Source organism: Fusarium flagelliforme (genome assembly GCF_020744385.1).
Source record: "Fusarium flagelliforme strain FIESC 12 MPI-CAGE-AA-0113 chromosome Unknown B0J16scaffold_3, whole genome shotgun sequence".
Lineage (NCBI taxonomy): Eukaryota > Fungi > Ascomycota > Sordariomycetes > Hypocreales > Nectriaceae > Fusarium > Fusarium flagelliforme.
In genome coordinates, this window is record NW_025763505.1 from 4764422 (window position 1) to 4790520 (window position 26099).

The 26099-nt window shown below is 49.4% G+C and overlaps 11 protein-coding genes across 11 annotated transcripts; 6 read left to right on the plus strand and 5 right to left on the minus strand.

Moving 5' to 3' along the window:
• The first annotated feature begins 736 nt into the window (after nt 1-736).
• On the plus strand, nt 737-4198 carry B0J16DRAFT_115783 (trypsin-like cysteine/serine peptidase domain-containing protein). Its single transcript, XM_046121530.1, has 4 exons — nt 737-1193; nt 1244-1440; nt 1499-3796; nt 3849-4198. The coding sequence occupies exons 1-4, from the start codon at nt 859-861 to the stop codon at nt 4055-4057; spliced, it is 3039 nt and encodes a 1012-aa protein (XP_045985381.1). The 5' UTR covers nt 737-858; the 3' UTR covers nt 4058-4198.
• Nucleotides 4199-4463: 265 nt separating this feature from the next.
• Nucleotides 4464-5827, plus strand: B0J16DRAFT_285547 (regulator of Vps4 activity in the MVB pathway-domain-containing protein). Its single transcript, XM_046124054.1, has 2 exons — nt 4464-4703; nt 4789-5827. Exons 1-2 carry the CDS (start codon nt 4680-4682, stop codon nt 5626-5628), a joined length of 864 nt encoding a protein of 287 aa, XP_045985382.1. The 5' UTR covers nt 4464-4679; the 3' UTR covers nt 5629-5827.
• Nucleotides 5828-6266: 439 nt separating this feature from the next.
• On the plus strand, nt 6267-7109 carry B0J16DRAFT_383334 (uncharacterized protein; the record flags this gene model as incomplete). Its single annotated transcript, XM_046131321.1, has 1 exon — nt 6267-7109. The coding sequence occupies one exon, from the start codon at nt 6267-6269 to the stop codon at nt 7107-7109; it is 843 nt and encodes a 280-aa protein (XP_045985383.1).
• A 433-nt stretch (nt 7110-7542) lies between these two features.
• On the minus strand, nt 7543-8022 carry B0J16DRAFT_355130 (AP-2 complex subunit sigma; the record flags this gene model as incomplete). Its single annotated transcript, XM_046129403.1, has 2 exons — nt 7543-7942; nt 7991-8022. 2 exons carry the CDS (start codon nt 8020-8022, stop codon nt 7543-7545), a joined length of 432 nt encoding a protein of 143 aa, XP_045985384.1.
• A 795-nt stretch (nt 8023-8817) lies between these two features.
• Nucleotides 8818-12797, plus strand: B0J16DRAFT_115849 (uncharacterized protein). Its single transcript, XM_046121532.1, has 2 exons — nt 8818-11299; nt 11350-12797. The coding sequence occupies exons 1-2, from the start codon at nt 8974-8976 to the stop codon at nt 12543-12545; spliced, it is 3522 nt and encodes a 1173-aa protein (XP_045985385.1). The 5' UTR covers nt 8818-8973; the 3' UTR covers nt 12546-12797.
• On the minus strand, nt 12798-14205 carry B0J16DRAFT_115857 (transcription initiation factor IID, 18kD subunit-domain-containing protein). The gene is made up of 2 exons (XM_046121533.1): nt 13949-14205; nt 12798-13868 (listed from the first exon to the last, which is right to left on the minus strand). The coding sequence occupies exons 1-2, from the start codon at nt 14081-14083 to the stop codon at nt 13050-13052; spliced, it is 954 nt and encodes a 317-aa protein (XP_045985386.1). The 5' UTR covers nt 14084-14205; the 3' UTR covers nt 12798-13049.
• A 289-nt stretch (nt 14206-14494) lies between these two features.
• Nucleotides 14495-16217, minus strand: B0J16DRAFT_285560 (leucine carboxyl methyltransferase 1). Its single transcript, XM_046124055.1, has 2 exons — nt 15504-16217; nt 14495-15451 (listed from the first exon to the last, which is right to left on the minus strand). Exons 1-2 carry the CDS (start codon nt 15757-15759, stop codon nt 14589-14591), a joined length of 1119 nt encoding a protein of 372 aa, XP_045985387.1. The 5' UTR covers nt 15760-16217; the 3' UTR covers nt 14495-14588.
• Nucleotides 16218-16696: 479 nt separating this feature from the next.
• Nucleotides 16697-18140, plus strand: B0J16DRAFT_413843 (uncharacterized protein). The gene is made up of 2 exons (XM_046133395.1): nt 16697-16959; nt 17011-18140. Exons 1-2 carry the CDS (start codon nt 16813-16815, stop codon nt 17959-17961), a joined length of 1098 nt encoding a protein of 365 aa, XP_045985388.1. The 5' UTR covers nt 16697-16812; the 3' UTR covers nt 17962-18140.
• Nucleotide 18141: 1 nt separating this feature from the next.
• On the minus strand, nt 18142-21768 carry B0J16DRAFT_115878 (P-loop containing nucleoside triphosphate hydrolase protein). Its single transcript, XM_046121534.1, has 3 exons — nt 21417-21768; nt 18909-21334; nt 18142-18854 (listed from the first exon to the last, which is right to left on the minus strand). The coding sequence occupies exons 1-3, from the start codon at nt 21534-21536 to the stop codon at nt 18596-18598; spliced, it is 2805 nt and encodes a 934-aa protein (XP_045985389.1). The 5' UTR covers nt 21537-21768; the 3' UTR covers nt 18142-18595.
• Nucleotides 21769-22494: 726 nt separating this feature from the next.
• B0J16DRAFT_339718 (ubiquitin-conjugating enzyme E2 2) lies at nt 22495-23794 on the minus strand. The gene is made up of 4 exons (XM_046127576.1): nt 23505-23794; nt 23383-23447; nt 23102-23326; nt 22495-23053 (listed from the first exon to the last, which is right to left on the minus strand). Exons 1-4 carry the CDS (start codon nt 23544-23546, stop codon nt 22930-22932), a joined length of 456 nt encoding a protein of 151 aa, XP_045985390.1. The 5' UTR covers nt 23547-23794; the 3' UTR covers nt 22495-22929.
• A 441-nt stretch (nt 23795-24235) lies between these two features.
• On the plus strand, nt 24236-25778 carry B0J16DRAFT_115901 (Thiolase, N-terminal domain-containing protein). The gene is made up of 2 exons (XM_046121535.1): nt 24236-24563; nt 24619-25778. The coding sequence occupies exons 1-2, from the start codon at nt 24414-24416 to the stop codon at nt 25759-25761; spliced, it is 1293 nt and encodes a 430-aa protein (XP_045985391.1). The 5' UTR covers nt 24236-24413; the 3' UTR covers nt 25762-25778.
• The last annotated feature ends 321 nt before the right edge of the window (nt 25779-26099 follow it).

Here is a 26099-nt window from a genome sequence, read left to right on the forward strand (position 1 = left end):
GCCTGGATGTGTTGCATTTTATAAGAGACATATGAGACATGCAGCGAGGCTCTAGAATAGGACTCCATGCAAACCATTGCTGGGATCAAAATAGGCACAAAAGTCTCAATCGCCCACCATCTCAGAGCCCCAGTTGACTGGTCATCTGTCGTTGTAATCGTAGAGTTGTGCCACACCATCTTATGTCTTGTCGGGACGGACAAGGCGGGGAGAGGATGGATGTTGCATAACTTGTTGGAGATTGACAGAAAGGTTGACTATTGAGAGTGAAGGCTATAGAATAAAGTAGTCACTTTCTACCAGTTTAAACCCGTAGTCAGACTGACCTATTCTGTCATACCAGCCCTCAGACATCATCCTTTCTGCTACCACTTGCTTATGCATAGTGGCGGGTCAGGGCGTCGCGGGAATGACGGCGTCTGCTTTAGCGGCCTTGGAGGGTACCATTTCCCCTGTAGACTTGGCTCTGGCCCATTGAAACTACCGTTCCAGCTGATCCACTCACTTTCCAGGTTCGCTTTCTCTCAAGGTCAAGGTCTGAAGGGTGCCTCATAAATTTTTCCCCAGATCTCGCTCTGGCTTCGTCATCACATGGGTCCTCTTTAAACAACATTCACAAATTCTTGCCCTCTTCTATTATACTACACTTTACTTAATCTACAGCATTGTCCCTTCTATCCTGGGCGCGCTGTCACTGCCCGTGCTGCTGTTTCAGTCTCGTCACTGCTCGCGATCCTTGTCTCTGACGTTAATTCTTCGATCCCCTTTACGGGATACAACCAAACAAAATAACCTGACCCGTGATTCTTTTCACGACCAGCTTCTTACACCCATCGCGACCCCGATACCTATACAATAATGAACGGCGCCGCTTCTTCACCAAGGGTCAAGAGAAAGGCCCCTGGGTCGCCCGATCTGGCTCCCCCCGCCAAACGAGCCATCAACGGGAAGCACTCTCCCAATGACAATACTCCCGACATTGTCGAGTTCGACGACCAGTCCGAGATCAGTGGCGACCTTCACCCTCATGATATGTACATTGGGACACCAGGGAGCCTAGGCGAGTGGCAAGACACGATCCAGAAGGTCGTGCGCAACGTTGTCGCGATCCGGTTCTGCCAGACTTGCTCTTTCGATACCGATTCTGCTTTGACTAGTGAAGCTACCGGATACGTTGTTGATTCTGAGCGAGGGTGAGCTTCCCTATTTATCTTCCTGAAATTCAACTCTAACGACTGTGTAGATACATCCTAACCAACCGTCATGTTGTCGGCGCTGGTCCCTTCTGGGGCCACTGTGTCTTCGACAACCACGAGGAAGTCGACTGCTACCCCGTCTACCGCGATCCCGTACACGATTTCGGAATTCTTCGTTACGATCCCAAAGCGATCAAGTACATGCACATCGATGGCTTGGAATTGCGACCCGACCTTGCAAAGGGTATGCGCCCCCTCGAGATACCGAAAGCCGCAGTCCTCTAATGCTAACATTTTTCCAGTCGGTACTGAAATTCGAGTCGTTGGTAACGATGCTGGCGAAAAGCTCAGTATTCTGTCAGGTATCATCTCCCGTCTCGATAGAAACGCACCCGAATACGGCGAAGGCTACAGCGACTTCAACACGTGTTACTACCAGGCCAACGCCGCCGCCAGTGGAGGAAGTTCCGGAAGTCCCGTTGTGAACAAGGATGGATGCGCTGTTGCACTTCAAGCTGGTGGTCGTTCGGATGGAGCTTCAACGGATTATTTCCTTCCACTGGATCGACCGCTGCGTGCTCTGCAATGCATTCAGAGTGGCAAGCCTGTTACACGTGGTGACATCCAGTGCCAATTCCTTCTCAAGCCATTCGACGAGTGCCGTAGGCTGGGTTTGAGCCCTGAGTGGGAGGCAGCCATGCGCAAGCAGTTCCCGGAGGAAACCAATATGCTGGTAGCTGAGATCGTCCTTCCCCAAGGTCCTTCAGACAAGAAGATTGAGGAGGGAGATGTCCTGATCAAGGTCAATGGCGAGCTTATCACTCAGTTTATCAGACTTGACGACATTATGGATTCTAATGTTGGCAACACCATTAAGCTGCATCTCCAGCGCGGTGGAGAGGATGTTGAAGTAGAGATCGAAGTTGGAGATCTTCACAAGATTACCCCTGACCGTTTCGTTTCGGTGGCGGGTGCCAGCTTCCACGATTTGTCCTACCAACAAGCACGACTCTATGCCGTCGCTGTCCAGGGTGTCTATGTATGCGAGTCGGCTGGATCTTTCCGATTTGATAACACGGATAATGGTTGGATTGTCCAAACAGTTGATCACAAAAAGGTGCCAGACCTTGACACATTCGTCGAAGTGATGAAGGCCATTCCAGATCGTGCCAGGGTTGTCGTCACTTACAAGCACCTTCGTGACCTGCATACTCTCAATACCACTGTTGCCTACATTGATCGCCATTGGGCCTCCAAGATGAAGCTTGCAGTTCGAAACGACGAATCTGGCGTCTGGGACTTTACTGACCTTGGAGATCCTCTACCTCCTGTTCCTCCGAAGCGACGATCTGCCTCGTTCATCGAGCTGGACCACATGCCCCACCAAGGCATCGCAGACTTGATCCACAGCTTTGTTCATATCAATTGTATCATGCCACTGAAGCTTGACGGTTTCCCTAAGAATCGCCGCTGGGGTATGGGCCTGGTGGTTGATGCCGAGAAGGGTCTCGTTTTGATCTCGAGAGCTATTGTCCCTTATGATCTCTGCGACATTACCGTCACTATCGCCGACTCCATCATTGTCGAGGGCAAAGTGGTTTTCCTACACCCTCTTCAGAACTACGCCATCATCCAGTACGACCCATCATTGGTGGATGCGCCAGTAAAGAGCGCCAGACTCAGTAACGAGGTACTCACTCAAGGTGCCAAGACCTACTTTTTGGGCTACAATAGGATAGGACGCGTTGTACATGGCTCTACAAGTGTCACTGAGATTACTGCAGTGGCGATCCCTGCCAACTCAGGCGCACCTCGCTACCGCGCCGTCAATGTCGATGCAATTACGATTGATAGCAACCTCGGTTCGACTTGCAACAGCGGTGTTCTTGTTGCTCCCGACGGAACTGTGCAAGCTCTGTGGCTAAGCTATCTTGGAGAGCGTAACCCTCATAGCTCTCGAGATGAAGAATACTACCTCGGCCTTGGCACCAAGACTCTGCTTCCTGTGGTTGACGCGGTTCAGAAGGGTGTCAACCCCAAGCTTCGCATCTTGTCAGTTGAGTTCAGATCCGTGCAGATGTCCCAGGCGTCAGTCATGGGAGTTTCAGACGAATGGATCAAGAAGGTCACCCAGGCCAACAGGTCCCATCATCAGCTCTTTATGGTCAGCAAGCGAACGTTCGAGCGTGTCAACCACCCAGTATCTCTGCTTGAAGGAGATATCATTCTTACTCTGAATGGTAAGATTTGCACTACTATTTCAGACTTCGACTTGATGTACTCCCATGAATTGCTTGATGCTGTTATCGTCCGCGAATGTGAAGAGATGCATCTTCAGATTCCTACCGTGCCCGCAGACGACATGGAGACAGACCATGCAGTTTCCTTCTGTGGTGCTATTCTGCACAGGCCCCATCAAGCTGTTCGACAGCAGATCAGCAAGCTACACAGTGAGGTGTATGTGTCCAGTCGCATTAGGGGATCGCCTGCCTACCAGTATGGAGTCGCGCCCACGAACTTTATTACTCATGTCAACGGCACTCCTACCCCTGACCTCAACTCTTTCATTGCTACCACGCGGAAGATTCCAGACAACACCTGTAAGTCAACATGTGCCAACTCATGTGAGATGGTCAAGCTAACTAGGAACAGACTTCCGCCTCAAGGCTGTAACATTTGACAACGTCCCATGGGTGATTACTATGAAGAAAAACGACCATTACTTCCCCACAATGGAATGGATCAAGGATGACAAGGAAGCCTGCGGATGGCGCCGAGTCACATACGAAGGCAGTGAAGTGTTCACGGGCGAGGCAACTGACGGTGTGGCTCCAGTCGCTGAGGATGCCGAGATGGAGTAAAGCAGTTAGGATGAGCTGCGTATCCCAATAGAAAGAGGGAGTGTACCAAACAAGAGAACATTGGGATTGATAGAATTAGGATACGGCGTTATATGGCGATGAAGGATTCCGTTAAGAGGGTCATCTGGAGCTGTGAGACAGCTCTTGGAAGGGACAGGTTACATATTGATTTCGAAGAGAGCTGTACATTATGGATAATGGTGGTGTACGTCAAGGTTGAACAGTAATACACCAGGTATTTATACCATGACTGCGGGTGTCAAGACAAAGTGGTTTAAATACTACTCTAAAATTGCATAGAATACCCAAAACATTGCATCTCTTGTACTTTCAACGGCCAACTTTTCTAATACCTTTATAGCCAGCTTCAGGGTTCGGCCTGATCCGGATGAAGCTATAGTGGGGCCCAGACACGGCTTCCCCAGTGAGAATGAGCTCATAGCGTCTGGGCGTTGACTACCCTGCGTAACCGTCGCAAGGCAGTTACAATTACAGCTCTGCCTTATCCCGTTTTACCCCTCCATTTCTTTACTTAACTTGTATCTCCTCATTCTCTTCTCCCATTAAGGGCCTTATGCTCATCTCATTTCCATAGATCTCGACCACTCTTTATTCATTCATCATGCCTCCCAGCGCCAACCTCATAGTAAGATGCCCCTCTTCGCTTCCCCGCCACGATGCGCCTGTCGCACAGCTGATACAGTCACTAATATGCGCCTTCAACTCAATAGACAAAGCTCAAGGTCCAGCTCAAACTGACCATTGCGCGTCTGCGCATGGTGCAGCAGCGCGATGAGCAGCTTGGAAAGACGGCGCGTAGAGCCATGGCTCAGCTCCTCGAAGCCGGAAAGGAAGATTCAGCCCGCATTCGTGTCGAGAACATCATCCGATCCGACATCACCTCCGAGCTTCACGAGATTCTCGAACTTTACTGCGAACTGCTACTTGCGCGTTCTGGGCTATTGGAGGGACACACCGTTGATCCCGGACTGGAAGAGGCGGTTCAGAGTTTGATTTACGCTGCGCCTAAGACGGAGATTAAAGAGCTTGGCACTGTGAGGACGCTTTTGGCAGAGAAGTATGGAAAGGAGTATGTTCTTGCGGCAACGGAGAATTCGGATGGAAAGGTCAATGAGAAGGTTGTCAAGAAGCTCAGCGTTACGCCTCCCCGGGAGGAGCTTGTCGTTGGATACCTTGAGGAAATCGCCCGGGCTTACGGCGTCGACTGGCCCAAGCGGGAGGCTGTCTCGCCACCCCCAGAATTACTCGACGAAGACGAGGACGACGAAGAGCCATCCGGCGGACAAAAGCAAAAGGCCGCACCACTCACCGCAGACCCAGCCATGAACACGCCCGTTAAGAAACTAGCAGGCGGGGGTCCCACGAGTCCACTGACGGTGACACCGCCAAGGATGACAACCGATAACATACATCCCAAGGTTACGCTAGGATCTGTGGAGTTGAAGCCTAGTAAGAAGATGGAAGCTGCGGCGCGGAAGGGTGAGCCTGATGGATCGGTTCCTGACCTTGGAGACTTGGAGAGACGGTTTGCGGCTTTGAAGAAGCGATGATCTTTTGGTTGAGCTGTTATATGGATCTTGCGGAGTTTAAAGGTGTTTATCAATTCTTATGTTGTAGAAGCCAGTGGAATTAGATATTGATCAAGGGCTTGACTCTGAACGACAGTTTTATATGAGTGTGCTTGATATCTCGTGCGCTTGACCTTGGAAACCATTTATAAGTCAACGGCCTGACTCACATCGATTTAACATCATTCTTCTTCTGAGATTTGGCTACGCAGTGTCTCCAATAATACTCCAGCACCTGGGAAAGTTTACGAACTCAGAGTTGAAACCTCGCTCAACGTTCATATCACTTCTCATCACTGTTCTTTATCGACATAGGTGACTCAGACTTGTGGCTTCTCATCAATTCAATTTCTCTCGTATTGCCGCTACTTAAATTGTTATTTCTGTTTGAACCTTACTCCGACATCTCTTCAGAGAACGATCAAAATTCTACATAGGTAGGTATAAGGATATAGGCTTTGAGGCATTGTAACCCATGACCATGACAAAAGCTTGTAGACAGGTTTTTCAACAAACCTTCGGTTTCCTTGTGGTATATAAAGAACATAGTGTTCTCTTCCTTTAAGCCAGTTGCCAAACCCTTTTCTCCGTACCACTTCTCCATACCACTGCTCAATAAGATGGATCCTAATAACACCATTCTTCAGAATCTTGAAGAACATTTCAATGTTTCGGGCGCAGACGCTTTCAATAAGCTCGCCGAGATTCCTCAGTACCTTCTCGAAGACCAATTGATCCTTGCCTCTGCTCACCTTTTCGTCAAGAATATCGCCTCCATCTATATGAGATGGCTTTTCTTACAGCCGTTTTCCGACCCAGAAGGGCACCAAGTCGTGGGATCATTTGCCCCGTTCATGAAAGTTCGGGGGTTAAGTATAGATGAGGGTATCGAAATGTGGAAGCAAGAGAGCAAGGCAGCTCTAAAACTGGCACATGGGGACTCGGAGCGCGAAACACGAATGAAGATGAAAATAAACAAGCTGCGACGGGAGATCGAGTCGGAATACTTCAAGTGGCACAATGCTGCGAAGAAGGGCCCAGAAGTCTTTTCATTTGGATGCCCTGACAGTTTAGGTAATAATTTTCTGGGTCTACCGAACCATGGAGAATATCTGACATCTAACAGCATTGCAGAAATGGCCAATGAAACATATAGCGTTCGAAAGCATCGAGATTTTCGAGCCGCTGGATCAGACCAAGAACCGGGGGTCAAGGGGTCATATATTAAGAACGATGCGATTGAGACTGATATGGCAGACGTTAAAAGGTCTGATGTCGAAGGGTCTTCGTCATCTGAAGAAACACAACAATGGCGAAGATCCCGAGAGAGAACAGCCAGACACACAGGGCGACTCGTTAAAGACGCAAGAAGACCCGGTAGAGACACAGGACGACTCGGTGGCAAAGTCATCAGCAAAACACCCAAAGGAAGTTATCGACCTTATAACTCCAACTCTTTCTGAATCGCAGACATCAACCCCAATCCCTCACCCTAGTCGCCGGTGCCGACTTTTCAAAAGAGGATTGATATCACGTCGGTTCGTTCAGAAGAGTTGTGTTAGAAAACGACTTGCGGGCCGCATTCGAATGTTGGGATAAGCATTTGTCATGTCTGGAATGATTTAACTCGAGCGTCCCGGATGATAATTTTTGTATGTTTAAAGTCAGCGATAAATCATCAGCGCTTTGCTTTCAAACAACCATACGGAATAGGAAATCATAATGACAAGCACAAACAACAATGGTATATTCTTGATACTGTGGATGCCTCCACAAAACGCCCCAACTCCAGTCCGCCTTCTTGTGATATGCAAAAGACATAGCATGGCTCTCAAATAAGAAGCACTCCGTAACAGCTTTAACGTTCCTTATGTCTTAATCCAACATGCGTCCGCCTTATTCCAGTTTATCGAGATGCTCCAACCGCGTGAGCACAACTTGCTTACTCGTCTCCTCGATCTCGCCCGCCAAAAACACCTCGTCGAGGATCGCATAGACCTTGTAGAAGTTGAAGACAAGATCGAGCTCACAGACGTTTCCGAAAAAGGCATCGAGGACCTCGACGAAGAAGTGAATAGCCTCGAGGAAGGCGAGCTCGTTATCGTTTGTGTCGACACAGGCGCAGAAGAAGAGACCGGCGTAGCGGCGGTAGACGATCTTATTGTTGCGGAACTCGACAAAGTTGGATTGGTATTTTTGATCGCGAGGCGCAACGAGACGGTGGACTTCGCCCTTGAGCTTGATCTTTTGCTCGTCGCTAAAAGGGGCGTACCATTTGGCCAGACGAGTCTTGCCCCTGAGAAGTCGTTAGTAATGGCGCATTGTATAAGAGAGAAAAACTTACTGTCGGTTCTGAATGAGGATAAAAGAAAGCATCTTGAATTGGCCAGACTAAAGTTCAAAACGAGTGTCGTTTGAGAAAGGAAAGGAGGATCGCGATAGTGAAGGTGGCATGGATAAGCTGTCGTTGTTAGGAGGCTGTCGCGGAACACAAGGGTTGACGTTGATTGGCTGCGGGGTATAGCGCTGCAGCCACTGAGGTGTTGCAAGGCTGCCACTAAAATACCCCTGGAGAGCCCCGGGTTTCTAGCACGTTGATCCCCTGCTCGTGCGACATTCGTGACATTCTTCCTTCCATTTGAGCCTTTGTTGAATCCCCTGTAGAAATATGACCAGACTAGCCAACAGTAGTTGGTTATAAGTCACCGAGTCAACTTCTTAGGACTTTTTCTGGGGAGCGCGATGTCTGCTATTAATCAGGTACCTTACATTCTTTCATCCTAACGAAGCCTTGTAGGTATGCAATGGAAGTTAGATGAGTTGGGATCATGAATAACGGAAGGAGGTCCCGGCACATCGCGTGTGCACCTGCCTTAGCGTCACATACATCGGCAATTCCAAGTTTTCGTCACTGTGTTTCGGTTTATGTTTTCATACCCAACTTCAACACCATCATCAGAAATGATAATAAATCATTCAATCTTATCAATACCATTTCTTACGCTCTGACTTGAGATTCCCAGTGTATAATGACGAAGAATCCCCGCTATAACGAATCACCAGGATCCACGACAAGCCAAGCCTTGGTACCCAAGACGCGATACGATATTCAGGAAAACGGTCCCTACTGTCAGATATGAACTGCATGATAGGACATCATTGGGATTCAAGTGATTCTGTTCTGATAATTTACACTTCGCAGCTCTTACTTGGTTGATATCCAGCATCGACGTCGGAAAGGATGCTAATCGTCTTTGGGCAATACGAAACCAATCACCATAATAAGCAATAATCAGCTTCTGCATATTTACTGCTCGGTGGTTCATCATGAAGACCACAATGTCACGCTTCAAAAAGCAGGTGCTTGACTATTGGGCCGCCTGCAAGAGTAAGAGACGTGTCTTGAAGTGTTCAATTGCCAGTACCGCTGCTGTCATCGCCGTCATGACTCCTCAAGCTGTTGCAGTCCTCGGTCCTGTAACGTTTCTCGCCCCAATGGCCACCGTGTTTGCCCACCCGGGTCAGAGAATGGGCCCGATGATAGAGGCTCTCATATATGTGTTAGCTGGTACAGCACTGGGTCTCGGCTGGTCCATCTTGGGTCTCTACTTATCCAGTCTCATTGTCGATGAGAACCGGCAAGCCGCGTACGCTATCCGTGGAATATTCCTTGCTCTGGCTGCGATCTTTCACGGCTACTTCAGATCTGCGAAACCTCGTCTTTTCTTGGTTCTTGCTTTCCTCCTCATCGACTGCCTAGTTGTACTACTTGGGAGCCGAGAACGGGTATCACTGCCGGTTCTTACGAATATTGTGTATCCAACCTTGATTGGTGTCGGCATGTCGGTCATAACGAACCTGGCTATATTCCCTGAGCCATCGAGCAATTTCCTTGGTGGCGCTGCCGTCAGTGCTCTTCAAGAGACAAATGAAGCTCTCAATGAAGCTGTAAAATGGTTTCTCACATCCGGTGGTGACCAAGATGGAGAACCAAGCACAGACGAAGAACCAAGAACAGACGGAGAACCAAGTCATGCCGATCATATCATGACTGCCGCAGCTAAGAGCACGTCCGATAAACCCAAGCACAAGAAAGGCTCGTTGGCCAGATGGACAACTAGGCTTCTAGCACCTTTCCGGGCTTCTCAACATCGCCATCGTACTCCCACTGCTCCTGTCGGGATCACAACAATTGCAAACTTGTCGGCAGCCAGAAAAGGGCTCCTCACTCAGCTTACATCGTGCAAAACTGCCCAAAGAGAATCTAACTACGAAATGAGTATTTCAGTGCTTCCTCCGAGGGCTTTGAAGCCCCTTACCACCTCTCAAATGAGCAAACTCGTCCAGAACATCATCAATATCATAGGGGTCTGTGAGAACAAGTCCATCGTCCTGGAAAATGACGACGGCTCGGACGACGACACTACTATAACAACTGATACCTCCGATAGTGAGCCAAGTGGAATTAGGCGTATGGACACTTTCGAAGATTATCAACAGAGACTGGAGAATGCGAAGCCTGCCAGGGAGATCAATCTCAGTAACGCTGCTTTGCTTGAGGCTATGGTTTACCGTATCCGTGAACCTGCGCTCGAGTTGCAGGAATCAATCCAGAAAGCCACAGAGAAAGTCATCGACTGTGTCGCCTACTGTTACGATGTGCAATCGTTGTCGTCTGAAAATCCCACTCCTAAGGGAATCTCTCTACACGGTTTGGATCAAGATATCGACCTATTTGTGGAGGCTATCAGCAATTTTGATGTCAGTTGTTCGGCAGAGCTTCGCCGGTCGAGAACAGACGAGAACCGAAGGGTCGACTTCATGCCTCGTCTGGAAACATTCCTAGTCTCTTCATTCGTTCTAGCCTTGACCGAGTCTGCAAACCATGTTCTAGGGATGTTACGCCATGTTCGAAAAGTTGTTGAACAAAGGCAAGCGCGGAATAATAGGACCACTGTTTGGTTTCCGAGAGCAATTGACATGCAGCAATACTGGAAAACGGGCGGTGAGACTGACGGATTTGTCCTGCCAGAACTGGCTCGTGAACAGATTCGTCAGAGTAAACCCAAGAGCCGAACGCCAGCGGCCGAGAAGGATATAAAGCATGTGGAGCCTAAGACCAGAGATGAGGAGAAAGCAATTCGCTTTGTAGAACCTGGTCCTCGAGGAAAACATAAAGCTGGCACTGCGGATAATAGCAAAAAGGAGAAATCAAGGGCTGAAGGAAACAGTCGAATTCTCAGGATCAGAGGAAAGGCTGCCGACACTATCGAGTGGGCGCTCGAATCTCCTCACTTGTCTTACGCCCTCAAACTCGCATCCGCCATCCTTCTTCTGAGCTGGCCAGCTTTGATTGATTCTTGGAACCCTTGGTACACGTCTGTTCGCGGTATCTGGGCCCCCATGCAACTATTTCTAGTTTTTGAAGTTGCTATAGGAACATCCGTGTATGTCTTTGCACAACGGCTTTGCGGAGTCCTTTTTGGCTGCGTTGTAGGTTTGGCATCCTACGCAATTGGGCGCGGTAACCGAGTCTGCATGATCTTTGTCCTCATTGTAGGCATCGTCCCGTCTTTCTACGTCCAGTTAAATAAAAAGAAATATGTGAAGGCGGCCATGATCAGCACAGTTTCCATGGTCGTAGTTGCACTCTGTAAGTGGCAACTTCATTCTTACCATGACCTGGTGTACTAACGTGACTAGCTGCTGCGAATGGCAAAGGGACAGCTGTTGAGATCTTCTACAAACGATTTACTGCGTTTATTATAGGTGGCGTTGTTGCCATGGCCGTTGAGATGCTTGTATTTCCGGTCAGAGCCAGGGATCGGTTGATTGAAGCGCTTGGAATGTCAATAAAGCAAGTGCAAAAGATGCAGGCTGCTATGGCTGTTGGGCTGGACAGTGTAGCCAAGCCCAACTTTAGGGATCCTGACATTGCCAAACGCTTCAACTATGCAAAATCCAAAGCTCAGGAAGAACTCACTTTAGCAGAAACATTCCTCCCAATGTGTTCTAGTGAACCACGTCTTAAGGCGGATTTCCGGCCTCTCAAACCTATTTACAGGGAGATCATCATCGTGCTACGCCAGATAGTTGAGAAGATGGACAACAATTTTTCACTTCGCAAGGAGTATGGTTCTTCAATATTAGAGGACTTGCACGCTCAAGTGCGTATCTATCGGCGCAATGTGGCCGCCAGTATTGAATTAAACCTTTACTCGGTCTACGAAGCACTTGTCACTCGGCAACCTCTGCCACAATTCATGCCCTCATCTCGGGTCGCACATTTTCAACTCATTAGTCGCGTTCGGAAAGTTCTTGAAGAACGAAGTGGCACACAAACGCCAGCGGGTGGATTGCCAAATACTTCCAACGAGATTGGCGATCTAGGCGAAGAAGTAGCAAGGCTGATCGTCCAAAAGCGAGCTCTCTCGTGGAACGCCAGTACCTTTGGTCAAGGAGAGATCATTGAATATCTCGAAGAGCTTGTGGAATTGACCAAAATCATCGTGGGTGTGAATGCTTTCCGGAGTGGTCTACTTGAAAGAGCCGCGCCCTATAGCACGTATAAACAGCGGGCTCGTCTGAATCGCATTCCTCTGCCCCGCCAGCGCACAGCAGACAGCGGTAGCTCTGATGGTTCTCTTGGAGAAGTCCCAACAGTCTCCTCAGTGCTCGCTCCGACAGAAAGTAGAGCTACTGGCCTTCAGCGTACACAAACAATACGTCAAGGCAGCCTTACAAAGCGGCGGTCCCATAAGAAGGAAGAGAAGGGGAATGTGGAGAGCGATAGTGAGGAGGATATTCCCGTGAGTCTGCAGAGAGTCGGGACCAGACTGTGCGAAAACAACGCAATCATGCGGAGACGGGCTATTTCTATGAGCAAGGAGGGCAGCTAGAAGTGGCCAATCGATACGACTATGGGCGAGGAGCGCAGCCAGAAGCCGTCAAAGATGCGGAGACACACTGTTGCTATGAGCAGAGAGAAGCCGCCAGTCGAACCTACTCAGCGCAGATTGTCGGAAGTTCAGAGTGGTTTAGCAACAAGTCTAGCAGTGCCCCCAAGACGTTATTCAACAGTAATTATAGAGCCAACCGAGCACCACACAATGTGAGAAAAGAGAAAAGAGAAAAGAAGACGCGTTGATTAGGCGACAGACCATTGTTATGAGCGCGACAGATAGATGCTATCGGTCAACGTTACCCAGCACAAGCATTCGCTAAGATAGAGGGATGTGGAAGCAGAAAGTCGAATGGACTGGGAACTTCTAATTAAAACAATAACCAAATATGAATAAACACTTGCCATGCGCCTTTGCTCTGGCTGTTCAAAACACTACCAGTTTCCAGAGTCAACTCCGAAATAACCCAAATACAATCGTGCTGCATACAAGAACCGAACGTTAGAAAATGTTGAGAGGCGTATGTTGTGAAATTCGAGTCCCGTTGAGCATAGCCCTTGACTTCTTGGGCCGCTGCTGCAGCCTTCGAGAGCCTTCCTGAACGTGACGAGGCTCGATCGGCATCTTGCCTTCACTAGGAAAGTCAAACAATGCGCCCTCGTGTTTTCGCTTCTTCGCAGTGCCGACATTGTCTCTTCCATTCTGGGCTCTCGCCAGATCCTCTTGCTCCTTGACCTTGAGTGCCATCTCCGTCAGGGTCTGGACCATTTCAAATGTCAAGAAACCGAGGATATCAACGATATCATCTGAGGGCTTGCTATCGGTGACGATGCCGAAGCCCGCCCACTCTCGGAATCTCTTGCCCTTTCGGTATGTGAATGACGCCTGTCGATATTCAGACCATGTAACATACTCCTCCTTCGTCATAGCTTTCGTGCGCTCATCAGCCTTTCGCAATCTCTGCAGCGTAATATAATTCATCTCCTCCTCTTCCTCATCCTCCTCATCTTCTCTCTCCGGCACTTCGACGTTGTAATAAGACGAAGGTTCCCAAGGCAAACCGACCTTTGCCTTTTTGTTCTTCTTTGCAGCTTCATCAGTGGTGTTATCACCTGCGGCGACGGGGTCATCGCCAGCTGCGAGATCGGCATCTGCGCCCTTGTCGTCCGAGTCCTTGACGTTCTTGCGGACGTCTTTCCAGGAGAGGAACGTGCGGAGACGGGAGACTTTTGCTTGGTCGTGGCGGATCTGGAAGATGAGATCGTTGATGCTGATTGATTTTGAGCCGCGACGCGAGGCGAGCTCGGTGCAGTTTCGGAGCTGAGAAGGGGTTAGTGAGATGAATGAGACGAAACAGAGGGCAATGGGATAAGAATCAGACGGAAGCTTGAGAAACGTACTAATTCTATGACTTGTTGACGGACGATATCTTCAATGATACTTGTAGTTTCGACAGGTGGCTCTGCTGTTTCGCCAGAAACATACATCATCTGGCTGATTTCCTGGCGATACTTGTATGCCTTGTTCTCCGCCATCTTGTCGCAGTTGGAAAGGTTCTATCTTATTACGTGTATAAAAGGTTCAGGGTATGAGTTTAATTGTTTGAGTCGTTGATGATTAGTCGTTGCTTAGATAAAGAGTGAAACGGAGGATGAATATGTGAAGTGAGATGAAATGGCCAGGATAATGAGAGTGTTACAAGAGCATGTACTAAACTAAACCTAAATAGGAAGTATATTGTTCCGCGATGTTTGGTCAACCTACAAAGTCATCACCTTAAATGAGAAGGCACATCTAGGATATCGATAAATGTTGAATCACTGATAGGCTACTAGCTGTTCATGTCAACGTTAATGCCTGTTATAAGTTGGTTGAGGGGGAACCAAGGTGACCAGATTATATCGTCTATTATGCTTACAGCGGCCAATTCGTCTGACACCCTGGCCCCAGAAAATACCTATGCTGGCTCTTAAACAATAAACAATGTCGCAAAACCATGATGATATATATGTTGTTCTTGTATTCATATCTATTCGAATTTTAGGCTCCTCCTCCGATACCTCCCCAGCTTCCAAATCCGTTCCCCCTTGAAGCCCAAACAACGATATAATGCGCCGCCAATAACTTCCACTCCTCAACCTCATCTAACCCCTCCAACGAATCCACACGCTGCTTCTCCTCAGGCGACACCCAATTCTGCCAGATATTCTCAATCGTCATATGATGCACCGTCTCGAAACCAGCTTTGCTCATCCGCGCTCGCTGGTCTTCAGGTGTAGGGTACATCTTGAGAGTGGGCATCTGGATACGACGCGCTGCGAGATTCGATATCATCATTTTACCGAAGGCGTCGTCTGGGCGGATGGGCTCGTAGATTATGGTTGCGAGATTGGAGATGCGAGTGGTGAAGAAGTTGAGTACGTCTGAGGCTTCAGTGACGTTGAGATAGCAGAGACAGCATTCTGAGAGGAGCAGTGTGGGGATATCGGTGCGAAGACCGGGGAGAGTGACCTCTGGTCGTTCTTGTGGTGTTGACTGAGTATCTTCTTCTTCGTTCGGGGTTTTCGTTTGAGAAAAGTTGCGCAGGTCTTGGCCATGGCAGTAGTACTCACCACCCGCTGAAGGCTTACTTGACCAGGAGTGCTCCGTTAGTTGTGTGACATTTGTCAAGATGTTTCTCAAAGTAGGCACAGCTTGAACAGTCCTTAGCTTCTTGGAAGTAACGACTTCAAAATCAAGCTCATGATAGACCAAGCCAGGACGGGCTTTTGAAGCGAATAGTCGAAAGGGCCGTGTATCAGTACCAGCACCTAACGAGACAATCTGTTTCGGTGCAGACTCTCCATCCGCATTTAAGAATGACTCGATGAGAGTATTTAGAGAAATTGTTCTCGTATACGTTCCTATATAAAGTTGGTAAGTTAGATGTCATGATGGATGGTTGAAATAGTGTACCTCTGTTGATGATAGGAAGCCGTCTAGCAGCAGGTCCATCAGAGCTCTGAACAAAGTACTGAGCATAAGGATCATCCAGATATCCAAGATCAACAGCACTTAGTCTTGACACAGAAGCATCAGTATCAGTACCCTGAATGGTGGAGTCGTGGGTAGCTGATGAGGAAGCATGGCCGCCTCTACCTCTTCCACGACCCCGACCTCCACGGACACTGCGGAGAGAATTGAGAAGGTTTGGAATCTCTGATCCGGACATTATACTGAACGGAAAAGGAGTGAGGGCATTCAGAAGTGCAAAGGGTCCTTTAGTTGATCTGGCCGAGGGGTTGTTGAGGGATTGTCCCACTCATGAATGAATGTGGCCAGTGACGTCGGTCGGCCCTGCAGGTTGAAAGGTTCAGGTCATGATTGCGGGGCATTCTCTCTGTGCAACATCAACACACAGACAATCCATAATTCTGCATAAAGACCCTTGTTTCATATTCAATATTCATTGTCAATCAGTGGATGATAATTATTCGGTACATCCCAAAGGAGTTTCAGACATTTGAAAACCGGTCCGAGTTAGATTCGACCCTGTGACTTCAGAGGCAGAGCCTTAGCTCCAGGGGTCCCGATCCTCGGGGAAGCGCCAAGCATACGCCTCTTGTGCCTATCAGAGAAGGAAGAACGCTTTTTCTGCTAACGTTATAGGTTAATTACAGTGAATCGTTGAGAAGATTATGCAAATAGTTACTGTGAGCTCCGTGTAACTTTTTTATAACCGCTCGGCTGTAGATGCTGGCATTTTTTGGAGAGTTTTGGTGATTACGTGTATCCTGTGAGAAGTATACATATAGAAGTCCTATATTTCCCAATCCGGCAACCACCGGAAACTTTGAACCCGAACACGATACAGACAACACCTAGATTTTCGAAATTTACTGTTGAACTTGTATAGGCTGGGAGAACATATAACAATTTGTGCTGGAAATATATTTACTATATAGTGTACGGTACAGTACATGTCTCTTTAACGGTACTGCAGATATTGTTACATCATTGGACTCCCATTGTAGATCAATAAACAGGGGGCTGTGCATCATCTTTCGCCCCCCAGAGCCGCCCTGTCACTGCCTAAATTAGCTTTACGTTTCAGCCAGTAAACGCAGCTGACGGCATTAGAACCATGGAACTTAAAGACCCCCCAGCACCTCACATTTCCCATTAATTCACACCATTCCTCTTCCTCCATCAACTTTAACGTGAGGATTGTCACCATCTTCATTTTCCTTACCTCTTTTTTATTTCATCAAAATCAGAGTTCATCATGTTTTCCGAAACGGCAATGTCGTCGCTCATGCGGCGCGATAACGTGCCCAAGCCTGATCTTGGCCATGAGCTCAACCAGCTTCCTGAGTGGTCTTTCTTTGTCTTCATGGCCAACTTTATCCTCTTCATCCCTGTTATGGTTCTTGTAAGTACCGCCATGATCGTTTAACCGTTATCTTTGCTAACTTTAACCCAGTGCCAATACACTTTCGAAAAGGTCTTCCCTGTTCTCGCCATCGTCGAAGATGAGAAGCCTCCCGCTTACGCTCCTCTCCCTGTCGAGTCTATCGCCAACGACGACATGACCAAGCCCGTTGATTCTCCCGATGTTCCTGTCGCTCCCACCGCTGGCCAGGGCAAGCCAGTTACTTCGTCCTTCCGCGCTACCTTCGGCCTTCTTCGATCCACCGGCGGCTTCCGTGCCATGTACCGCGGCATCTGGATGCACATTATCCAAACTTTCTGCCTCGGACTCATCAACGGCGGTCTCTACCACGTCACTCCTTACTCTTTTGTCATCGCCCACTTGATCAGCTCTCTCATCTGTGTCCAGCTCAGCACCGCCTGGGTCCACATCATTATCACTCCCGAGTCTCAGCTTCGATGGTACCAGCGAATTCCTTCTTTCAAGACCACTTTCCTCGCCACTTGGAGGCCTACCGTTATCTTCTGGGCCGCTTCTCAGATCGTCACCCTCAGCGGTCTCGGCACGCTCTACGCTCTAGACAAGGATGGCCAGGAGGTTCCCAAGTTCGATGGCAACGAGAGTGGCGTTTTCGGCATTATGATCTTGGCTATCTTCCTCCAGATCGCCGTCCAGATCCCTGCCTACGTTGTTCTCGTCCGTGTCCAGGCCTCTCTCCTCCCCGCTGAGGCCGACACTATTGTTCCTTTCGATCGCTCTTTCAACGGTCGCATCGAGCCTGTTGTTGTCGGTGGTCGAGGCTACGCCACCGTTCGTGACGCCTGGTCCAGCTTCTCCAAGTCTGCTTGGTACCGTATTGTTATGCTCGAAGTCAAGGTCATCGCCATCACTATTGCTGCCGTCTTTGGCCTGATGGTTGTTATCATTCCTCAGATCATCCTCCTTGCCACCTTGAGCGGCACCAACGGAGATGGTCCTGGAAACGGCGACATCAAGATCTAAAAGAATAGCACTGTAACACCTTTTCCAAAGACGACCGTTTTGAATACATACCCATAGTTCTACTTAGTCAAGTATCATAACTAGAACAAACTGTCAAGGATTCGATCAAGATATCCCCCTCTGTTTTTCAGCCTTTTTCCTTATACATACGAGATCAAATATAGATTGTTAGAACCTCAATTCATTGACTTTCTTGAACTTCGTGCCTTAACTACGTGGTCGTGACAAGACTATATATATGCAAGTTTCCTCCACTGCAGCCGGCTTTCAACTCATCTCTCGCGCCCAATGCTCCAGCCCTATAACGACCCATCCGTCCCAGTCATGGTCCCATGGCGATGCCTGTCGTAAATCCAAATCATCGTAGCCGCCCCACCCTCTATCGCCTTCTTATAGAATCAGAAACAAAACAGAAATCGGGGACAAGGTAGAAAGCAACAGCATGGGAGAAACAAATGTGTGGAGAGCTTTGTTGAACAGGGGTGGCAATCGTCGAATGGGAAAAGGGGAGAAGGGGGTATGAACGGTAGGGTGCGTGAATGTGTGTGTCTAACAGAATCTGCTCGCAACGCCGTGCCCAAAAGCAAAAAAGCAGCGAGCTCTTTTTTCTTTATTTATCTTTCCCTCATTACGTCTATGACTTGGTGAAGAACCAGCTGGCGCGCTTGCTGCTGCTACCGCTGCTGGTGTTGCCCTCGTTCTGGCCCTGGAGGTTCTGGATCGTAGGAATGCTGGGGGCAGCGTCGTTGCTACCACCGCCTCCTCGAAGAGGCTTGGCGATCCTGCTGCCAGCGTTGGCAAAGCTAAAGCCGCCTGGCGAGTTAAGACCACGAGTGCTGCCGGCCTTGGCCAACTCGAGACGCTCCTTGACAGCAGCAAGCTGAACCTCAAACCTAGGCGTTTTATTAGCAAGGTTCATAAAACGGAAATTCATCGGATATACGTACTTGTGGTTCGCAGCAGCCATCTTCTCCTGGCTATCCTGTAGCAGGCTCTCCAGGCTCTGGATACGCTCGTTGCGAGCAATGAGCTTGCGCTCAGCGATAGCGACCTCCTTCTTGAGAGCCGAGTTTTGCTCGACCAGCTGGCGCTGAACCTGGGTGAGTTGCTCCAGGTTCCTCTCGAGGAACGCCATCTTCTTTTGCTGCGCCCTGTTGTTTGACGATCGGAGCACGTTGTTATACTGCTCTCGTGTCTCGTCCAGAGAGATCTCGAGCTCCACGACACGTTCGCATCGGTTCTGGAGATCACGCATGAGGCTCTTCTTCATGACGTCAAACTCGGCGATCTGCTGCTGGATCGTCTTGCCGTTGGCCATTGGCGCGGTGGCGCCAGCCTTAACCCGCTGTTGGAGATCGTCGATCAGCGTCTTCATTCTTGTGTTCTCAGCTGCCTTCTGAGCAATGTCGGCCTTGAGTTCGTCGACGAATGCGGACTGGGCAGTCTGTCGGTTGGCAAAGGCATTCTCCAATCGAGCCTTGACCTCCTCAACATCCTCGGGACCGAGGTTGCGGGTGAGGATCTCCTCGTACTCGGCTTGGACGGCCTCGAGACGAGTCTCAAGTTCTTGTCGCCTTCTTGAGTCGGCGTCGCTAGAGGTGGTGCTGTACATGGACAGCTCGGCTTGTCGAACGATACCTTGTGTCTCCACCAAGCGAGCCCGGAGTGCCTTAAACTCGTCGGGCGCGATGTTGTCGCCAGTTGCGCTGAGCTCGTGAAGCGAGTCGACCTTCTCGATAGTCTCCGCGATGTGGCGCTCGTTCTCGCTAAACACCTCGCCGCCCAAGTCAAAGCCGGCCATCATCTTGGCCATCTTCTCGGCCTTCCTCTTCTCCTTTTCGTCGAGAGCAGCGCCGCTTTCCTTAGCGCTCATCTTGACATCAAGAAGTTGCTGCTTCACATCGTCGAGTTCGGTAGTAAGCTCCGAGTTGGCCTCCTTTAACGCGTCCATAGTAATCTGGGCCTCCTTGCTCTCGAAGCTGAGTCTCTCAAGTTGCATCTTGAATTCGTTAACCTCAGTTGTGAGCTTCTCATTCTCCTTGCCAACTTTGCTGTCGTGTTCCTTGAGGTAGACCAGCTCCTCCTTGGTTTCTCGAAGCTGCTTCTCAACTGTAACAACTTGAGACTCCTTCTCTGAGATCTGATCCTGCAGCTCATTTTCTCGTCGTAGGAATTCTTCCCTTTCGTCCTTATCCAGTGGTAGACTGGGAGTGCCGGCACGTTCGGATATCCCAGGCGTCTCGGATCGGCTATCTGATATTAATGAAGGAGTAGAAGGTCGAGTAGATGTCCTGTTCTCGGCCTTGGTTCTAGCAACAACATCGGTAGAAGCGGCCGGCGTAGCCCACTTCTCCTTGGGGACCGCTTCACCGGATCGCCACAGTTGAATCTCACCCTCCAGATTGGAGATGTAGCTCTCGAAGTTTGTGACCTGTCCTTGCGCTTTCTTAAGCAGGGACTTGAGTTCGGCAGGACTGAGCTCGGCGTTGACCTTGGCCTTGTTCTTGATGGACTTGGCTCGCATACCAAATCGCAACGTACTTAAAGTTTCGGCGTCGTTGTAACTACTAGGGGAACAGTTGATGATAAGAGTTGTCCGACTGTTACCACCGAGAGATTCTTGAAGAATACGGGTCAACTTGGAGTCTCGGTAAGGAACATGTGAGGATTTGCCGTCGGTCAAGGCGTTGATGACCATTCCCAGAGCACTCAAACTCTTGTTGATCTTTTTGGCTTCCTCGAGTGTCTGTCCACTGGCACCGGTCTTGCCAACCTTTTCACTACCGGCCAAATCGACAAGGAACAGTTGTCCGCTCTTCGCTGATCCGGTTTCGACGTTCTTTTGTGTAATGGTGACAACAAAGATGGAGTGCGATCGTGAAGATTCCTGGTTCATGTTCGTGGCAGCGACGGCTCGGGCATTTCCTCCTCTCCTCATGACTTCGTATACTTCCTGGACACTCGAGACATAGATTTCCAAAAGACCCTTGACGTAGACACCGCGGTTCTTCTCCTCGTGGACAGGCAAGTTATCGTTCTGGGGCTGGAGCAAATCTCGAATCCTCTCCATGTAGATTTCCATATAACTGACTCGAACGGTGTACTCGATGGTGCCGGGACTCGACATAATGCTGGCAAAGATTTGCTCGATAATACGGGGAATAACACCTCGGCCTTCGTCGTCGTCGATGTTGGTGCCCATCATGGTATAAGACTTACCGGCACCGGTCTGGCCGTAAGCGAAGACGGTACCGTTGTATCCATTGAGAATATCGTCGACGGTGGATCGAATTGAGTAGTCGAAAATATCTTGTTGTTTACATCCCATATCAAAGACTCGGTCAAAGGTGAAGCTACCTTGCGCCTCCTTGGACTGTCGAATACGTTAGCCATGAAGTCTCACCGTATGTTGTATCCCCCCGCGAGAGGAACAGCAACGCAAAAGGACAACATACGTCGAGCATACAAGTTTCGTCGCCATCGAAACTGACGATGGGCGTACCGCCCGACGCAAGCTCGACCTTGTTCTGAGGTCGAAACCTGGCGACAACCTTGATACCATTTGCGGACGACATATTGAACGCAGGCTATGTGTCACGCAACAAACGTTATCATGGGCCGCGGCGCTGTCGTCCTTGGGAGAAAAAAGTCGGGCTCGATCGTTGGTTGCGTTGAAGCGAACCCTTCAGGGGTTGTGAGGGGGGTCGCAGAAGATGCGGGCCGTGGAATTGCTGCAACGAGCCACAAAATGGCGGCGAGAGGAGGGGGAAGACGACGACCTCGAAACAAAGAGAGGTGAGGTCTAGTGTGTCGTCTAGTGACTGTGGATGTCTGAAGAGAGCCAGAAAAGTCGCAGATCGAGAGGCCCCAGGCCAAGAGTACAGGGTTTCGCTGCAACGACGGGGGGTTAAAATGCACGATACAGTTGTTAAGATAAGTGTGATTTGTCTGTCGTGCGATCAACAACAAATTGCATGAGTCGATGGATGGATGTACGAATATTGTATCGACGATGCGATATGGTAACAAGTAACAACAAATCAACAGCCTAACCCAACGTCTTGTTGTTGGCAACCAGAGGCGGTGGGTTTTGAAGAAGGTGATAGGTCCGAACCTTTAGAAGACGCGCGCCAAGAGGGGCCGAAACGGGGAGGGGACTCAGGTGTCAGGGCTACTCAGGGGGGTCCAGCCTGTAATTTAGGGGACCTAACCCTTAGAGATTTAGATTTAGGCCTCTGTGGCCTTAAACGTTAGGTTCCGTGCTGTTCATGACAGTTCCATGGGTCCGGTCCGTCTTGATGGACTCGAAGTAATTTGGAGAAGTGCCGGGGGTTTGGGATTGTCGGGTTGCTGTGTGGAGGGGTTCATGAGGGACGAATTGGAATTGTTAGTAGGGAAGTAGTCAACACACTGCCTATTATGGTAAATGACCAAAGGTCGATCTTTACTGATTTCCAACGCATGAATTGACAGTCATCAGTATCACAATGCCTCGGAGTAGCGCATATTAGTTATTCAAGGACAATGGAATTCCTGCAAGAGCCGCATAAAGTTCATTTAAGATGGAAATGACAAACAAATGCCACGATTCCTGCTTCTTATCACTAAGACACAATTCACTGTCTGTCTGAGTCATTCCAGGGTCATTCGTAAGGTCCATCCCAGACTAAGCACTTGATGGATACACGGTGAGACACGGACATTACAAGAAACATAAAACTCCTCTTCATATATGATGAACCCTCGTGATATCATAACCTAACGTTCTTGGGGACTTCCTGGACGCTCGCAACGCCTCGAATGCAGTTCAGTCCAACTCCAACGCACCCAAACGCCATTTACATACATGCTTGCGCCCTGGGTGGGGGCGCTGTAACATACAGAGCAAACTGAGTACCCTGATTCATAGTTCTGGACAAACCGACGTTGGCATACCGTTCTCTGTCCTTGTAGGGTGCCGGTCGTTTCTCAGTCCTCCCAGCTCTTCTCGACGGTCTCCCTAACCCGCTTGGTGTACTCCTTCCTGTTGTCCTTATATAAGTTGGATGCTTCGACGTTCGCAGGCGAACCGGTGTTGGGGTCGTTGAGCAAACTAGACATGGTCAGCTTCAGCACGGCCCTCTTGTGCTTTTCTCCTCACCTTTGAATACTGGTCAAGACGGCGGCGACATCGTAGGTAGGACTCCATCGGTTTTGCAGAATGTCCAGGCAAAGTTCTCCGGTGGCGTAAACGTTTGGGTGGAACATCTCGCTGATGAATTTGACTTGAGGTGGCTTGTTTGGATATTGTTCTTCGAACTGCATCACCAGTCGAAAGGTGCCGTCTTCGAATGGGGTGTCTGCGGGGCCGATAATAACGGCGTTCCTATAACATGTTCGATTAGTATTTGGAAGCGGCGTCATCAAAGAGAGCGATCGTACCAGGTCATAACATTGTCTGGAACTGGGGAAGCAGAAACACCGGCGGGAGGATCAGTCTGCATGCGCTACCATCAAAGTTAGCAAGATAAGCTTCTGAAAATGCTTGCGGGAGCGCATCGTACCTTGAAGTCTCGCATGAGACGACGACGAGCAGCGGTAGACATGATGGCGGATAGGCGAGAAGGCGAAAGTAGTGACAAAGAGTTGGAGGATGATGTTAGGTAGAGAAAGCGTAGCTGCGACCCTGATGGTGATCTTTCAATGAATATGCAGGATTCGCTGTCTCTAGGGAACGATGGATTTGGCGGTGCAATGCAGTGATGGGCGGAGATGGAGATTGGTCATCGATAGGACAGGCACTTGGTTGAATGATTCCACAGGGAAGCAGAAGGGATCCGTAAGTTCGGTGGCAATTTGCCAATCAGAGACAACACTGAATCAGGCCTATCAGCGCTCGGCAGTACCCCACTTGCCGTTCTGGCCTCATGTCAGCTCCATCTGATCACGTGGGTGACTATCCTACAGAGGCTCTTTGAAAGCCGTTCCTTTAGCTCCGGGACTTTCACATGGACGCGGGGGACGAAGACCGCTCTCCTTCATGAGAGATCCATCTTTCGGAATGATATTTAATTCCGATACATGCGAATTGCTAGAGCGAGAGTATCTGTTCGGCATGAAGCAACTGATGAACACGGTAGAATATGTCGTTGACCATTCGTGGATACTTTTAGTTATAATGCAAACCTGTGGTAAGTGTTGTACCTCTCGGCCTATTAATTCTATCGACGTCACTTTGCGGTGCCCCGGATTGTTTGGGGTTCGGCACGGGAGAGCTTCTTCCCGCCACCTCGGGCGCCCTCCCCCGCTGAAAGCCGAAGAGGACCGTAGATTACGATACCCGAGGTCGTCTTATTATATACCCGTGCTACTAATACAATTTGTCTTTTCCTTATTCTTTCCCATTCCTGGATTATTCTTTTTTTTTTCCCTGTCTTTCCTGTTGCATCGTGATACCCTCATATCCCTCGAAAATGCCTGTTACACAACTTAGATCCGCTGGCCGGCTGGCCCAGCTTGCTGGACATGTGAATGGCGCGCGACAGTTCTCTACACGACCTGCCCTGCGCAAGGAGCTTCAGGATGCTTACATTCTGAGCGCTGCCCGAACTCCCACCGCAAAGGTAAGAACTATATCCAAACAACTGGCTTCATGGCAGCCTGCTAACTAATTCCTAGTTCAACGGCTCCTTCTTGTCAGTATCGGCTCCCAAGCTCGGCGCTGTTGCTATCAAGTCCGCCCTGGAAAAGTCAAAGGTCCCCGTCGAGAAGATCACCGATGTGTACATGGGCAACGTCCTCCAGGGCAATGTCGGCCAAGCGCCTGCTCGACAGGCTGCCATCTTTGCTGGCCTGCCCCAGGAGATCGAGGCGACAACTATTAACAAGGTCTGCGCATCTGGACTGAAGGCTGTTACTTTGGCTGCTCAGAACATCCAGATGGGTCTCTCTGAGGCTCAGATCGCCGGTGGAATGGAGAACATGTCACAAGTCCCATACTACGTGTCGCGCGCCAGCGGTCTTCCTGCCTTTGGCCATGTCAAGATGGAGGATGGCCTTATCAAGGACGGCTTGACCGATGTCTACGACCAATTCCACATGGGCAACTGCGCCGAGAACACAGTCAAGAACCACAACCTTACCCGAGAACAGCAAGACGAGTACGCTATCCAGTCATACCGCAATGCGCAAAAGGCTTGGGAGGAGAAGGCCTTCGCTGATGAGATTGCGCCCGTTACTGTCAAGTCGCGCAAGGGCGAGACTGTTATCGACACCGATGAGGGCTTCAAGGATGTCAAGTTCGACAAGGTCCCCACGCTGAAGCCCGCTTTCGTTCGCGACGGAAGCGGCACTGTTACTGCTGCCAACTCCTCTACTCTTAACGATGGTGCTAGCGCTCTCGTTCTAGGAAGCAAGGCCATTGCCCAGCAATACGGCTCTGGCTCTCGAGTTCTGGCCAAGATCTGTGGTTACGCCGATGCTGCTACTGCACCTATCGACTTCCCTGTTGCTCCCGCCAAGGCTGTCCCCATCGCTCTCGAGCGTGCTGGCATTACCAAGGATCAGGTTGCTATCTGGGAGTTCAACGAGGCGTTTGCCAGCGTTATTCTCGCCAACGCCAAGATCCTGGGTCTTGAGAATGCCAAGGTTAACCCTCTGGGAGGTGCCATCTCACTTGGCCATGCTCTCGGTAGCTCCGGTTCAAGAATCCTTACTACCCTTCTACACCAGCTTAAGCCTGGTGAGTATGGTGTTGCTGCTATCTGCAACGGTGGTGGCGCTGCGACTGCTCTTGTTGTGCAGCGTGTTGAGTCTGTATAAAATTACAACGGATAGATATGATGAGCGATGCTATTTATGATATTACAGTATAACAAAAAATAGTCAAAAATTGAATAATACAACAAATCTGTCTTATGCTTTGTTTAGTGAAGACTGTGCTAGCAGTCATCCCTCTGTACCAAATCTTTGGCAGTGATAGATGGCAGAGAAGTGTAGGGTAAGATGAATCGAACATCGAAGTTGATGCCACATGAGATGTGCCATTTCATATGAATTACACTGTCGAGCTTCGACATATTTGAATTTCACAAAAACCCTTGATGAATATATGGAAACAATTGAAAGAGTAATCAGGGTGTTTGTTATATTGTTCCGGC